General features: G+C 44.1%; 1 protein-coding gene across 4 annotated transcripts in view; it reads left to right on the top strand.

Moving 5' to 3' along the window:
• WHRN (whirlin) overlaps positions 1 to 17,171 on the top strand; it is a 383,412-nt gene that overhangs the window by 272,747 nt on the left and 93,494 nt on the right. For all 4 annotated transcript variants that reach the window (XM_082264620.1, XM_082264619.1, XM_082264622.1 and 1 more), the window contains 3 exons: positions 5,380 to 5,592; positions 5,682 to 5,879; positions 9,166 to 9,198. In XM_082264620.1, coding sequence (XP_082120746.1) covers positions 5,380 to 5,592; positions 5,682 to 5,879; positions 9,166 to 9,198 — 444 coding nt within the window. The remainder of the gene's footprint in view (positions 1 to 5,379; positions 5,593 to 5,681; positions 5,880 to 9,165; positions 9,199 to 17,171) is intronic.

The following is a 17,171-nucleotide window of genomic DNA, read 5'->3' on the forward strand; positions in this document are numbered from 1 at the left end:
TGCTGTGTATATTTTGTTTACTTTTCGTCCCTCCGGGGGATTGGTCTCCGCTGGACTTTGGCTTCCTCTTTACTTACCATCATGGCCCCCTTAAAACTGTTAGTGTGGAATGTTAGTGGCATTCGGGATAGGATAAAACGCACAGCCCTCTTGACTTTTTTGAAAGCCCAATCTGTGGACGTCATCGTCCTAGTTGAAACACATGCGACTGGATCCCTAGTTTGCGCTCTTAAGAAACCCTGGGTGGGCTGGACCTATTATGCCACACATACCAGCTACTCCCACGGTGTATCTGTACTAATTGCCAAATCCCTCCCCTTTGCTATCTGTTCGGTGGAGACGGAATCCCAGGGGCGATATGTGCTCCTTCATGCCACCCTGGCTGGTGCACCACTTTTATTGTTAGCTTATTATTTGCCACCCCCTTATGCTGCCAGCGTCCTCAATGCCGGCTTTGATTTCATGGCTAAACACCCCTCTGTACCCGCAATCTGGCTGGGGGAGTTTAACATGATTAACAACCCCGCGCTGGATAAAGTTGGATAAAGTTTTCACAGACCCCCTGGTACAGTCTGCGTACTGTGTGACTCGCTTTGGTCGCACCATGGCACAGGTCTCCTTGGTTGACACGTGGAGACACCTGTACCCTGATAGGAAATGAATGCAGTGCCATATTGCAAAAAATGACTTGGTCATGAAGGGGGGTAAATCTTCCGGAGCTGAAGTGGTTAATAGGCGCCATACTTTGTATTGTTAGAATTGGCCAAAGTCACAAAACGTCAAAATCGCAAGCAAGTTGCATCAAAGTCCCATGGAAGTTGCAAGCAAGCTGCCAAAATACCATGAGGACATAACGAATGAATCTGAATCTTCCGAAATAACTTTGGAAAAATATGAATCAATTTATAACAACGAACATACAAAACTAATCTAAATCTATGAAACACATTCCAAAAACAAATCATTCTAACATAATGAATATGACGAAATGAAATGATCGACTTAACGAATTAATCTGAAATAAGACAAACTTAATTTTTTCATTGTGCACATCTTTAATGTAAATGATCTATATGATGTGGTATGGTTTAGTCCATGTCCATGTTTAGGTGAGTTGTGGTGCATTAGTAGCCCATTTAAAATAAATGTGTTGCCTTAACACAATCCCTAAAATTAAAAAAACAGGCTGTTGAGCAGTAGTTTTGCTGCCCATTCACCACCCAGCTAACTTCTACCATTGCAGCCAGACAAGGCTGTACACATGCCACAGCAGTTTTAAATTCGGTTGCAAAGTTTGATAGGTAGCACCACTTCGACACACTCAGTGTGCCGCCCCTCCCCCCTGCGCACTCCCCTGCCATGTTTCCTGAGCTCCAGATTCCCTTCAGCGGACCCAGGACTGGCATGATTCTTTCTGCAAGTAGAGTGGAGAGAGATCAATCAAAGTGCATTTCTTGATCTCCCCTTCTAACGACCCGGAAGTGTCATTTAAAATATCACTTCTGGGTCCTGGTATCATTTTCCCTAGCCAGTATGGGTTGGAAAGAAGCTAATGGAGTGCAATCTGCACACTGGGCGATAGGTGCGACATCAAGGATCTTCAAGACCCCTATTGTTTCAGTAAAGAGAACTTGTCATCAAAAACATTACATAGGGGAATTTTTGTCTTCTATGTAATAAAAAAAAGTTTAGTAAACAAAAAAATAAACAAACAAAAAAAAGGTAAAACTTTGTCACACCCAAGCATTTGAAATTCCCCCTAAATTTTTTTTCCTGAATCCCCCCATATACAGTGGGTACGGAAAGTATTCAGACCCCCTTAAATTTTTCACTCTTTGTTATATTGCAGCCATTTGCTAAAATCATTTAAAGCGGAGTTCCGGGCACAAAAACTATATTTTTTTTTTGTGCCCATCCGCTAGTTCTGCATAACCTGAAAAGGAATTGGATAGTTAGGTTTTTTTTTTTTTAAAACTCACCTTGTAATTGAAGATCGTAAATACTCACCTCGGGGTACTTCCTCCCTCAGCGCCGCGGCTCCGCCGTCACTTCCTATCTCGCGATGATTCCTGGGAGCTGAACGTCATCGCTCCCAGGAATCAATGCGACGGCACCGGCCCCGCTCGTCACTTCCGGGCGACGCCGCATTCCCCTGCTAAACAGCTTCTGGGCATGCCCAGAAGCTGTTTAGGAATGCGGCGCCGCACCGGAAGTGATGAGAGGGGCCGGTGCAGGCGCATTCTGGGACAAGAAGACGTGGAAGAAGACACAGAAGAGGACCGCGCCAGCTTCAGCTGCCCACAAGAGAGATGGAAATGCTGTGGAAGAAATTTTATAGGTAAGTATTTCTTCTAAAAGGTAAGTGCGAACCGGGACAGATCAGAGGCTAGCCATTGTGGAATGTGCTAGCCCTGACTGTCCCGGGGGTATGTTTGTTAAAAAATGACTTCTGTGCCCAGAACTCCGCTTTAAGTTCATTCTTCTTCCTCATGAATGTACACATAGCACCCCACACTGACAGAAAAACACAGAATTGTTGACATTGTTGCAGATTTATTAAAAAAGAAAAACTGAAATATCACATGGTCCTAAGTATTCAGACCCTTTGCTGTGACACTCATATATTTAACTCAGGTGCTTTCCATTTCTTCTGATCATCCTTGAGATGGTTCTACACCTTCATTTGAGTCCAGCTGTGTTTGATTATACTGATTGGACTTGATTAGGAAAGCCACACACCTGTCTATATAAGACCTTCCAGATCACAATGCATGTCAGAGCAAATGAGAATCATGAGGTCAAAGGAACTGCCTGAAGAGTTTAGAGACAGAATTGTGGCAAGGCACAGATCTGGCCAAGGTTACAAAAAGATTTCTGCTGCACTTAAGGTTCCTAAGAGCACAGTGGCCTCCATAATCCTCAAATGGAAGACGTTTGGGACGACCAGAACCCTTCCTAGAGCTGGCCGTCCGGCCAAAATGAGCTATCGGGGGAGAAGAGCCTTGGTGAGAGAGGTAAAGAAGAACCCAAAGATCACTGTGGCTGAGCTCCAGAGATGCAGTCAGGAGATGGGAGAAAGTTGTAGAAAGTCAACCATCACTGCAGCCCTCCACCAGTCAGGGCTTTATGGCAGAGTGGCCCGACGGAAGCCTCTCCTCAGTGTAAGACACATGAAAGCCCGCATGGAGTGTGCTAAAAAAACACCTGAAGGACTCCAAGATGGTGAGAAATAAGATTCTCTGGTCTGATGAGACCAAAATAGAACTTTTTGGCCTTAATTCTAAGCGGTATGTGTGGAGAAAACCAGGCACTGCTCATCACCTGTCCAATACAGTCCCAACAGTGAAGCATGGTGGTGGCAGCATCATGCTGTGGGGGTGTTTTTCAGCTGCAGGGACAGGACGACTGGTTGCAATCGAGGGAAAGATGAATGCAGCCAAGTACAGGGATATCCTGGACAAAAACCTTCTCCAGAGTGCTCTGGACCTCAGACTGGGCCGAAGGTTTACCTTCCAACAAGACAATGACCCCAAGCACACAGCTAAAATAACGAAGGAGTGGCTTCACAACAACTCCGTGACTGTTCTTGAATGGCCCAGCCAGAGCCCTGACTTAAACCCAATTGAGCATCTCTGGAGAGACCTAAAAATGGCTGTCCACCAACGTTTACCATCCAACCTGTCAGAACTGGAGAGGATCTGCAAGGAGGAATGGCAGAGGATCCCCAAATCCAGGTGTGAAAGACTTGTTGCAGCTTTCCCAAAAAGACTCCTGGCTGTATTAGATCAAAAGGGGGCTTCTACTAAATACTGAGCAAAGGGTCTGAATACTTCGGACCATGTGATATTTCAGTTTTTCTTTTTTAATAAATCTGCAACAATGTCAACAATTCTGTGTTTTTCTGTCAGTGTGGGGTGCTATGTGTACATTCATGAGGAAGAAGAATGAACTTAAATGATTTTAGCAAATGGCTGCAATATAACAAAGAGTGAAAAATTTAAGGGGGTCTGAATACTTTCCGTACCCACTGTATACGCACGTACAAATGTAAATTTACACGCAGGGGCAGCTTTATTTCAGACAGATGTTTTGTCTGCATCACAATTCTTACATGATAAACACAGTCTACTCCAACTTGGAAGAAGTCTTATTTACTTCCACTTTTCCAATGGGGGCATTTTTTTTCAAAATTGTTGCAGCCATGGTACCAGAATGTGAAAGTGTTGCACTAAAGAGCCACCTGAATTTGTCGCATGAATGGGAAATAGCAGGAAATTTGGCCCACATGAATTTAGAGCAGGCCTTTCTAATATGGCCATAACACCAGAAAACGATCGCAAATGCTTTATTGAATCTAATGCACTGCAATACTGTATGTTGTTGCAGATTCTCCTGTAATTTCAAGATGTAAACCTTTTTATATTTACTGCTTTCATTTAAATTATACATGGTGGTCCTACCAGCAAGATGTAGCTCCAGGCTTTTACTTACTTAGGGTGGCATTGCTGCCTCATATTGTCAGTGCCAGTGAAGAGTGTGCTGGCAAGTTCCACATGGACGCTATGATGTTTACCAACTTCTTTAATGCACACAAGTCCACAGGAACTTCTTACAAGTAGCTGACAGCAGCTTTCTCACCCTTTTTTTCAGTTGCTGCACCCTTTAAAAATATGCAAAAATGTAAAACGCCTAAATGTTACTTATTTACATCAGAGGTCCCCCCATGACCTCAGAGGCCCCATCATTACATCAGGCGTTTCCCATCATGTCAGGGGTTCCCCCATCACATTAGAACCCCCTCTTCACATCAAAGTCGCCACTATACATCAGAGGCCCCCAATACATAAACCCCCATCACAAAAGAGTGCCTGCATCATGTCATTGGTTGTTATGCCACCACTATAGCAACTCATGATGCTGATCCAGGTCAAAACTTGAGGGAACCCAGACAGCACCCCAGGGTGTCGCTGTACCCTGGTTGAGAAAAACTGGCTTACAGGATGAGCGCAGTAAGGGTCATCCCACTTCACTTACAGTGCACTAAAAAGGAAATCATTTTTTTGTGAAAGTTTAGTGTAAAATGATTTAATTCATAATTAGTCAGATGTCATTTTCACTTGAAAATAATTTCTGATAGGTGGTTATGGCTGCCATGTCAACATTATCATTTCTATTCATACCACTTCAAACAAATATGGAAATCTCAAATGTAACCACATTCCAAAAAAATCCAACTGGTTCTTACATATTTGGTCATGTGAAACATTTTGATGGATCCAAGAAAAATCAATCATCCAGGTTTACAATGACACCATGCCTGACTAGTGATAATATTTTACAGATACAAGTTAACTTATGTTGTCCCTGTATTACACACAGCCAGTATTCTACCGAGCACCTGCCGGGTCACAAGTCACGCTCAGCAGTCTGGGTAATCAGTCCGTGGTGGCTCTAGAAGAGAGGGTGCGTCTATTGCTTACTGAGCCTGAAAGAAGCACGATGAATTACTACCTCCAGCAGTACAAAGACCTCCACATCCCAGTGCAGGCCTTCGTAATGGCTATGTTTGAGCTTCTCAACACCCAAGCCAAGGTAACTGGAAAATTGTGTGTATATGTGTTGGTGTATGTGCAGGAATATTGTATATACTGACTCCTCTATGAATCCTTTTTTCCTTGTAGTTCACTCTGCTGTCTGAGTTACGGCCCCAGATCTTCCCTCATGACTTGGCTGTATTTGACAACATGGTGTTGAAGCGAGAAATCGAGTCTATGAAATCTCGGCATCGATCCGGAGACACAGCCTCTGTCTTATCTCAGAGTCCAAGCACATCATCCACCGAAAGCCACCAGACTGTCAGCACCGCGAGTACTGCCCGAGTAAGGCCACTACATGCAAAACATTGCCTTGTCTACCATCTTAGATACATAGAATAGAGAGGTCTGTAATGGATGTGAGGTTGTCAATGAGGTAAACACATTGTATGAATGGAACCGGTTTATTACAATTGGATAAAAACAAACAATTTTTAGGTCAAAATTACTGTACAAATCTTAAAAACATTTCAAATAGTCAACGGACATAGAACCTAATCAGCAGCTGCAGCGGCTGTCTCTATATACTCCTGTTTTTACATTCCAGCTGTAGTGGCTGGTGTGGTTGTGGCAGCCGTACATTTCCTCTGGGTGGTCCAGTGCTCATTTGACCACTCTTGGCATTTGCTGGGTTAGGTGGCCTTTTGTACATGGCTTCTGTTCCTTTGAATCGTGGTGACGAATCGGAGTTAACACATATAGAAGTTCATTGAAGAAGCAGAGGTGCTCAGCGAAATGTGTCGCTACACAATGTGTTGAACACACTATTTGGAACTATGAACAGTAATCTAAGTTAAGCCACTGATTACGTTATATGTCTATTGACTATTTGGAATGTTTTTAAATTTTGTACTGTCGATTTGACCTGGAAATAGTTTTTAGCTAATTGTAATAAGAGTAAGAATCTACAATGTATTTACTTTACGCGATGACAACCTCACATCCATTAAAGGGGTTTTCCCCTCAGTTATTTGCTTTCAGTTTATTTGGGATGTGGATGTGACTAGTTGTCTCTAGAACTGGTACTTTTGAATTTAGTGCCCTATGATTAGTATTAGTGGGAGCAATAGTGTCCGACCATTGATATTAGTTGGAGGAATAGTGCCCTACCATTGATATTAGTTGGAGGAATATTGCCCCATTTTTGGTATCAGTGGGAGGAATAATGCCCTAGCATTGGTATTAGATGAAGGATTAGTGCTCATAATTGATATTAGTGGTAGAAATAGTGCCCCATCATTGGTATCATTGGGAGGAATAGTGACCCATCATTGGTATCAGTGGGAGGAATAGTGCCCCATCATTGGTATCAGTGGGAGGAATAGTGACCCATAATTGTTATCAGTGGGAGGAATAGTGACCCATCATTGGTATCAGTGGGAGGAATAGTGACCCCTCATTGGCATCAGTGGGAGGAATAGTGACCCATCATTGGTATCAGTGGGAGGAATAGTGTCCCATCATTGGTATCAGAGAGAGGAATAGTGACCCATCATTGGTATCAGTGGGAGGAATAGTGCCCCATCATTGATATTAGTGGTAGAAATAGTGCCCCATCATTGGTATCAGTGGGAGGAATAGTAACCCATAATTGTTATCAGTGGGAGGAATAGTGACCCATCATTGGTATCAGTGGGAGGAATAGTGACCCATCATTGGTATCAGTGGGAGGAATACTGACCCATCATTGGTATCAGTGGGAGGAATAGTGACCCATCATTGGTATCAGTGGGAGGAATAGTGACCCCTCAGTGGCATCAGTGGGAGGAATAGTGACCCATCATTGGTATCAGTGGGAGGAATAGTGACCCATCATTGGTATCAGTGGGAGGAATAGTGACCCATCATTGGTATCAGTGGGAGGAATAGTGACCCATCATTGGTATCAGTGGGAGGAATAGTGACCCATCATTGGTATCAGTGGGAGGAATAGTGACCCCTCATTGGCATCAGTGGGAGGAATAGTGACCCATCATTGGTATCAGTGGGAGGAATAGTGACCCATCATTGGCATCAGTGGGAGGAATAGTGACCCATCATTGGTATCAGTGGGAGGAATAGTGACCCATCATTGGTATCAGTGGGATAAATAGTGCCCCATTATTGATACCAGTGGGAGGTATAGTGCCCTATCATTGGTATTAGTGGAAGGATTAGTGCCCATCATTGATATTAGTGGGAAAAATAGTGCCCCATCATTGGTATCGCTGGGAAGAATAGTGTCCCATCTTTAGTGTCAGTGTCATGAATTATGAGCTGCAATTGGTGTCAGTGGGATGAACAGTGCCTTATATCAGTGGGAGGAATAGTGCCCCAAGGGCCAAATAAAGCCTTGCATCTGGCCTTAGGGCTGCAGTTTGCAGACTTCTATTTTTATGGCAAAGGGGCTTGCAACCTACTCCATTGCCAGCGACCAAAGCAGGCTGCAAGTCCCTCTGCTCTAGTACATTAACAAGGATTCCACTTCAGATTGTCCTCAGTTTAAAATTTAAAGCTCTGGTGAAGTAGGATTCTGAACCCCTAAAAAAACTTGTATCACCGTCTTTATCATCATTTGGGAGATTTCACCATACTTCCTGAAGAGTGTCAGAGAGAACCAAAAAGTAGGGAATCCTCCCCACTTCCTGTCTTTTGGTGGTTGTCAAACAGACCAGGAAGGGAAGAGAAATTCCAACAACGGGGACACAGGTGGCAATAAAAACACTTTTTAATGTGGAGCAATGAAGGTTTAGAACATCTGTCTGGGAGTTTTTGCTAAGTATCTAAGTTCATCATACCGCAGACTTGTATACTCTGACATAATGGTGTGTGTGTGGTAAAACGGTTCCGCCGTATCAATCCAATAATTAAAAAATGCATTGCACACCAAACAATCAATTGAGATGAAAGACTGAAATCCCATATCAGCAGACAAACCGACAACATTTCAAGAGCCTGGCAGCCCTCTTTATTAAGGTGACAAGTGGAGACACACTACTCCCTACTTGTCACCTTGACAAAGAGGGTGGTCATACTCTTGAAACCTTGGTGGTTCTCCTGCTGATATGGGGCCTTCATTAAACGTCTTTCATCTTGATTTTTGCTTAACATGCTGGCTTTTTTGCATTACAGGATTGATATGGTTAGCCATGCAGCCACCCTTTTGCCAGGGTATACAAGAGGGCTGTGCAGTATGGTATGATAAACTCAGTTAGCAAGAACTCTTCATTTTTTTTGTTTTGTTTTTTTATTATTAGGGGTTATTGCTGTGTTTTTCCCTGTTTTCCCTAACAGGTGTCAGACAGATCAGGAAGAAAAATCTTTCTTATGGGGGCACAGAAAATTATTAAAATCTCACAAAAATATCTGCAAAGTGGGCACACAGACATTTAAAACATGGAAAAGGTTTTAAACCTTACACATTCTGTCCAAAATTTAAAAAAAACGAAAACATTTCTCTGAAGTTGGGCTTTAAGGGAATATTTTTTGGTTCACATTCATTAGTTTTCAGTAGTGGGCATTAGGGTTTGGTGTTAATCATCCAAATGTCTATGTGGGATTCACTGTGTGTGTTTTGGTTCTTTCTTTCCAGGAGCGTCTCCTATGGCTGCTGGATGTTATGGAGGTCAGTAGAAACTTCCATTCTGCATAAAACTTTTGGGGGATTTTCATTGTTTACAATGGCACTGGCAATTATTCACATTGGTAAACTGGATCTGAGAAACAGCCCAAAGGTTAAGAGCTCACTGGCTATTACTCATATGTGACCCAATGATTTAAAGCCCAGTAGGACATGTTTCTTAGTGAGCATTATTGCCAATGGGACAGAACCTTAGGCCAAAAAGATTGAATCGCCTTTTAGGCATAGGTTATGAGCACAATTGCACTTTGCCATCAAGTTGAATAACGAACCTATGAAGCATGCAATATACAGAACAGCACTATTGTGTATTGTGGTGCGCTGCATTTATAGAAAAAAAAAATGCTTATTTGTTTTTTTATCCGTTCTGGTGCATTGGCAGTTGAATAATTGAAATAGGCTGCATCAGTACAACACAAGTGAACGCGTGATACAACGCAACAGAATGTCAAAGAAAAAATGAGTCCAAATATTATACAGGAAAGGAAAAAATGCATTACATAGCCTTGAACCAATTTTGATTCAACATCTTTAGTTTTCTCTCTTTAGACCGACAGCACCTAACACAGGAAAAGCCTGGTAGGCAGTGAGCAGAAAATAACTAGTAGCAGGAAGATTCCCCACAGCAACACTATCGAGCATTCCCTATACTGGTCCCTTGCCTCTGGAACATCTCCCTCATGCTAGTCACACTCTCCCTGTCCAACGGGTTCCGGTCCCTGACCTACCCGTAAACAAATGCATGCCAACTGCAGTGAGCCAGTGCTTTTTATAAGCACTGCCCTCACTAAAGATGGCCACATGGGTCATCTGGGGCAACAGCATCCAATTGGACAGCAGCCCACACAATGACACGTATGGAGGCCTGGAGGAATGTACAGTACATTGCCCTTGTCCTCCACTCTCGTTGCATGGTTCTTGCAACACCGCCACTTGTGTAGGGGGGTCAACCTACACCTGCCTTGAGAATAACAAAACTCAAAAACTATGCAATATATTGCAGGCCAACCAGTCCAAAGATGTAGTGACTGCATTCATTTTCTTTTCCAGTCTAAGAACATTTTCTGCAAGTACAGAAAATACCCTTTGATCCTGCCAAAAGATAAAAACAAGCTTACCTCTGTTCTGTAAACTTCTAATCACATCATCACCTATGTAATGGAAAAGAACAGAAGCAGACATGTTTAAAGTCCAGCCTGGGTGGCAACCGTGGCTCCCTCCAAAGATACAGATAAGAAGTGAGTGCAGCCACAAGGGGACAGGACAAAAATCTTCAAAAAAGAAAACTAATGCTAGCAACCCATCTAAGGACTAGTAAACTGCAATATATTTATTATGCTTTAGGAATCGGGAAGGCCAATCCCTTAAAGCCCCACTCTGGTTGTTCCAGGAATCTCTGTTGTCTGATCCCCCAGATCATTCTAGAATTCTCTGTTGGCATATTCAGTGGGAAATTATTACATTTTAAGATGAGCCTGTCATCACACTTACTGCTCCAAGAGAATCATTTTGTTTGGTGGTTTGTGACCCTGTTTGCTGAGCTATTAAAAGGCTAGGTCACCTTTTAAGAAAAAAAAAGAGGTGGACTAACACCCAGCACCATCAAAAATCACCCCCCCCCCCCCAGTCTGCATGTACCCCCATGGGTGATGTCAGTGTTATCATCTACGCGGTCCGGTGCAGGCAGCAGTCCAGGGGTTTGAAAGCAATGATTTTCTTCCTCTTCTTTCCCTAGGGACACCAGAAAGGATCAGGGGGGGGGGGGGGGTTCTGATTGGTCAGGGCAGTCACATTTCACATTATGGTGCATACCAATTAGAAGTTCTCTGCTCTGTCCTGGGAGCACTGCATTGAACTGCACTGACAGTGAAACTGTATCACCCACATAAGGTAAGTGCAGCAGGGACTGGGGAGGAACGGGAGGGTGGAAAGGATGTAGGGTGTAAAAGCTGGTTATACATAAGTAGAATGTCAAAACAACAAGAATCTTCACCCTGAGAACAAAAAACGAAAAGTCAGCAGCTACAAATACTGTAAAAAAAAAAAAGGACACTTACCTGTCCAAGGATCCAGCGCTGTCCTCACCCAAGGCAGGACTTCACCGTCCTTGGATCTCTAGAGCCGGCTTAGTGTGGGAAGCTGGCTGTGACTCCTTGTGGCTTCCCATTGTACTTGCTGAACCGCACTGCACTGTGTGAATGGTCCTGCAGCCTTTTGGGACCCCTGTGACCTGTCCCAGAAGGCTGCAGGCAAAGAGGGGGGGCGAGTGGAAGTGGGAGCAAGTACCTGTGAAAACCAGGTATCTTCATATAGAATATAATAACAAGTGCAGTGCTATCTGTTAAGAGGTGAAAAAAATAATAAACAAGTAAACCCACCTCAAAGGTGTGGAAAGGTGCAAACATAAAATCAGATTAATAACATGAGTCCGTGCAAATGCTCATAAATTCATAGGGACATAGATAAGGGAGATCCTCCACCGTCACCCCAATAATGCAGCCTCTTACCGTAAGGATTTGACCGCTCCCGAAGAATGGTCAAATAGCTCAGTTTTAAACCTCCAGAGTTTAAAACTGCGTAGGAGGTTTAAAACTGCGCTATTTGACCATTCTTTGGGGTGGTCAAATCCTTACGGTAAGAGGCTGCATTATTGGGGTGACGGTGGAGGAATTCCTTAATCTATGTCCCACCTTTTAAGCTCTAGTCCCTACAGATTTAGGAGCATTTGCAAAGTCACTTGAAGCCATTTTGGAATTTTTTAGTATGAGAATAGATAATATGCTTCCAACTTTATATATTGCACACATACTATTCACTAAGACTAAAAGAGAATGTTTATTTTGTTCAATTATTTCTTTTATAAACATGTAAAAGAGATCAGCTTGGTTTCAGCAATCTTATCAGAGTATAGTTTGTAATTATCAATTAGTGAAGTGTGCCCTTTACTTGATGGCTCATTTGGAATGATGTCTTTTAATTAGGTGTCATCAGTTGTGTGGCTTAGGTTGTGCTTTATAATAGTTAAGTGGGAACAATGTTTTTAGTAGAACTTCAAAAACAGGAAAGTGACATTAAGAGCCGGTTCACACTGGGGCGACTTGTCAGGCGACCTGGTCACCTGACAAGTCGCCGTGGGTTGCCTGCCATAGATTAGCACAGGACCTGTTCTAATAGGAGCGACACAAGTCGCTCCGACTTAGAAAAAGGGTCCTGAGCTTCTTTGGGGTGACCTGGAGCGACCGTCATAGACTTCAATGATATGAAGTCCGTGCCGGCCGCTCCGAGGTCACGGTGCGAGCTGCGCACCGCGACCTCACAGGTCGCCCCGGCAAGTCGGGTCGCTGCAATGTGAACCAGCTCTAAAGCTACTGTTTACACTTCAGGTTGGGGGCGATAAAAACATGAGGTTGAGTTCCCCTTTTAAATGACCGCCCCACACCAAACTTCTCCCCCTTAAAGTGGTTTAAAAAGGCAGAAGGTATTTTTTTTTTACCCTAAAGCATAACTCCCCTTTTGTTGAGAAAAAAAACATTCCCCTCTGGGGAAAGGAAAGGTAATTTTTAATAAGATTCACTTACAATATGATTTGTGACGCAATTGTATGTGCCATATTGTTTTTCCTTTATTTGCGATTTTTCCCCCACGAAAGTGGAATTACCCTTTAACCGGTTGCCGACCGCCGCACGACTATATACTGCGGCGGTCAGCCCCGGCCAGGCAGAGTGACGTATCGGTACGTCACTCGCCTGTCACTGACTTGCGAGCCTATAGCGAGCGGGCGCGCGCCCGCCGAGGCGCGCGCCCGCCGCGGCTCGTTCACAGGCAAGTCAGTGCGTGTGACCGGCGGACTCGATGTCCGCCGGCCACACTACGATCGCTCCTGTGAAGGGAGAAAGACAGAGCAGCTTGTGTAAACAAGCTGCCTGTCAGTTCTCCCTGTGTAAAAGTAAAGATCTGACCGTTCTACTATGTAGAACGGTTGATCTTTGCTTTTACACCAATAGCAATGTCCCTACACAGTAGAAAGCACGCCCCTAGGACACACTTAACCCCTCCCTTCCCAATAAAGTTAACCCCTTCCCTGCCAGTGTCATTTTTGCAGTAACAGTGCATATGTATAGCACTGATTACTGCAGTAATGTCACTGGTAACCCCAAAAGTGTCAAAAATGTCAGTCAAGGGTCCGATCTGTCCGCCGCAATGTCGCAGTACCGAAAAAAAAATCGCAGATCGCCGCCATTACGCGTTAAAAAAAAAAACACCAAAAATGACAAAAATCTTTCTCTTTGTTAGTAAACGCGATAACTTTTGCGCAAACCAATCAAAATACGCTTTTTGCGATTTTTTTTACCAAACATAGGTAGCATAAAACAAATTGGCCGAAAAATGTTAAAAAATTTTGATTTTTACTTTTTTTTTTGGGGAATTTCATATAAAAAAATGTGAAAAATATTGTTATTTTTGCAAAATTTACGCTCTTTTTTTGTTTATAGCGCGTGATCAAAAAATCGCACAGGTGATCAAATACCACCAAAAGAAAGCTCTGTTTGTGGGAAAAAAAGGACGTCAAATTCGTTTAGGTACAGTGTCGCACGACCGCGCAATTGTCCGTTAAAGTCACGCAGTAAAAAATCGCAAAAAAACCCCTGGTCCTTTAGCAGCCAAATCCTCCGGGGCTTAAGTGGTTAATGCATTCTCTGCAATAAGGTAACAAACCTGCTCCCCCCCCCCCCTTCCCCCTTGTACATACATGAGCCCAATCTAGAGCCAGCAATGTGCACAACAGCAGGGGCTCTCTCATCACCCTCCTTCCTTATTGGCTTAGAAACAGCAGCAGAAACCAATGTCAATAACAGCCAATGAGGAGTTAGCGGGGATGGGTCGAGCTCCACTCTTTGTGTCTATGGACACATGGAGCGAGGCTCAGGATCAAGACCCCAAAATATTCAGCTTTCTATGGGAGCACTCAGCAAGGGGGAGCAGCCAGGAGAACTGGGGGAGGACCAGAAAAGAGGAGGATCGGGGCTTCTCTGTGTACAACTATTGCACAGAGCAGGTAAGTTGACATGTTGGTTATTTAAAATAAAAAAATTATTGACATTATCAAAAATTACTAAGACAGACGAAAGGGGTGCACAAATGCAGGGGTTGCTGCAAAAATGATCCCTCCCATTGCATTAGGTGGGCAGTACCACCTGCTGAACACAACTTATTCAACTGAATGGGACATACACAATCATGTGCTTTGCACATCTTTAGGAGGTAAAATATGTCATGAGGAGGTGACATAACTCCGTCTATTTTTTGCTGCTGTCATTTGATTTCCTGTTAGAGGGTGGCTACATTCTCTCTTCATGCTCCATGTATGGAACATAGCCACCCTCTCTTGTTTGCTCCTGAGATGGACTATGGCACACACGTCAAACACAAGGCCCACAGGCCGAATGTGGCCCCCCAGGCCATTTCATGTGGCCCTCCTGCAGCACCCCCCCCCCCGTCTCTGCCCCCACCTTGTCTCAGTAGTCGGCAGCAGAGAGGAGAGAACTCCTTTGCCAAATCCTGTTCTGCTGCAGAAAGGCTCATCTTTGCCCACCCCCCTTCTCAGCAGTCTGCAGCAGAGAGGAGGGTGGAACTCCTCCTACAGATCCTGCACCTCTCTGTGCAGCCACAACACCACCTTGTCTCTGCCTCCCTTGGTCTCAGCATTCAGCAGACTCTGTAAGCTGACTCCAGCCCTCCTCTGGTCCTCCTCCAGACTGTGCACTTTCTTCTTCCCAGATTCACCAGTATCTTCTTCCTGGCAGTAGCACAAGGTAAGGGGTGCATTGTGATGTTAGGAAGGGTGGGGGACTCTTGACTTTTGATGATGGGGGGGCTCTTGACATCTCATGTTAGGGTGTAAGGGGGCGTGGGGTGCTCTGGACATCTAATCTTACAGATATAACCGGCCCTTTGAGGGCAATTATAATGCTGATGCGGCCCGCAATGAAATTTGGTGTTTGACACCGCTGGACTATGGGATGTGTAGTGTGCATAGAGGAATGCACATGACCACAACAAATGTGCAATGCTCGTTCTAAACAAACTGAAGTGAGGGGGACAAGAAGAGGCTAATGGCACTTTTCCACTGCAAGTAGCGGCTCGGCTCCACTTGGCTCTGCTTGGCCCGGTTTGGTTTTCCACTGCATGGTACCGCATGGTACAGTGTTGGAACGGTTCGGTACGGTTTGCTTTTCCACTAAAGTAGTACAAAAGTAAGTGGGTGGGATAACCACGATTCTCTGACCAATCAGTGGCTAGTAGTGACAAACAGTCAAGGCTGCATGCAAAGGATTGTGGGATATGGTACCGGTACGGCCCTCTTGGAACCACAAGTGAGGTGGTCCTGTTTAGGTACTGTTTAGAGAGCCGTACCGTTCGGTTCCATGTAGTGGAAAAGCGCCGCTGTACCGTACCGTACCGAACCGTTCCTACACCGTACCATGCAGTGGAAAAGAACAAAAGCGAGCCGAACCGTTCGGTTCCATGCAGTGGAAAAGCACCTTTAGGAGCTTATGGAAGACATTACAAGGTGGAAGAAAAACACAGTAAGAAACAATTCCATTAAAAATAGATTGCAGAATATTAGGAAGTAGATGGATTATTTTTGGATAATAAGGATATCACTTAGTGTCACTTTAAAGTAGATGTAAAACCCTCCATATACCCAGTGAAGTGACTGGTCTCAGGTGATACACAGAGATTAAACAAATCCTCCTACATAAGTTGTACCTGTTTATCTGCAGTATTCACGAGGCAGGGGGTGGGGATCTGATGTCACACACTGCACAGAGCTGAGTGTAATCTGCCAGCTGAGTGGAAGGAATGGGCATCCTTCCCTTTCCACAGTCTCATAGGGAAATATGCTGAGGCTGTCAATCACATTCTGTGTGCTAGGAGGAAAGGCCATCTCTGGGATTGTTTGGGGTACGGCTAAATGATCCAAAGTAGAGATAGCAGAAGGTGGAGAAAAAGGCCAGAAATCCCAATAAGTGCTTTGGATTGAGGCTAGTACACACTATAGAGGGGTATGCTTTGTTCATTTTTCATTTCAGAGGAAGCTTTAGATAGAGTTGGGAAGGGTTAAAACATTTCCTTATGAAGAATCACAGAATGATTTGCGGATGACACTGCTAGCAAAGCCCCCGGCGTTCTTCTAATTTCCCGTTATGTATGCATCCTAGATGTTATGTAACTACCTTTGGTTTTCCAATTTTCAATTGTCTTCCCTACTCGGCTCTTAATTAGGCGCCTACGTTCCCATTGATCCCCTCCTTTCCCCCCCTGCCGTCTCTGGTTTCCTTTAAGCTCCTGACATTACAGTGACATTTCCCTGTAAGACAAACAGCTGCTTATGTTTATTAGCATCTATCACATCCAGCAAAATGCCTTCTCGCATTAATCAAGCCATTTTACAAAATGTATATGTAATTTCTATGCCGTGCTCGCAAAAACAGCCTTTGCATTTCAAGTGATAATCTGCAGCTGTGTGAGGCAAGGGGCGCCGAGCGCTGTGCAAGGTTCTCGTCTGTTTACCAGCGGAGGTCTGGGGACCATTGATTTGGGGCAATTACAGCCGAGGGGCTCCGGGAAGGGTTGCACAACATAAACAGCCAACAAAGGTCTGCAGTTCTGATGTTTTCTTGGTTTGAAAATCTTTAACACCTTCCTGTCCAGCTCCAGCGTCCTTTTAACTGGGTCTTTGCGCTCGGGGAGTGAAACTGCCGTCACGCGACCACTGTAAAGTGGCTGCCAAAAAAGGTCATTACATGATCAGGAGCCCGTCATTTTATTATTTTTTTACTATGTGTATTGAATCTTTATTGTACCAATAAATGTTGAATGCGGGTAAACCCATTACATGGGAGTAAAGCTAGACATATGCTATATAATCCCCATACAATCTTCTTATTTATCAA

This window comes from Pelophylax lessonae, assembly GCF_965119305.1.
Source record: "Pelophylax lessonae genome assembly, chromosome: 7".
In the NCBI taxonomy this organism is placed as follows: domain Eukaryota; kingdom Metazoa; phylum Chordata; class Amphibia; order Anura; family Ranidae; genus Pelophylax; species Pelophylax lessonae.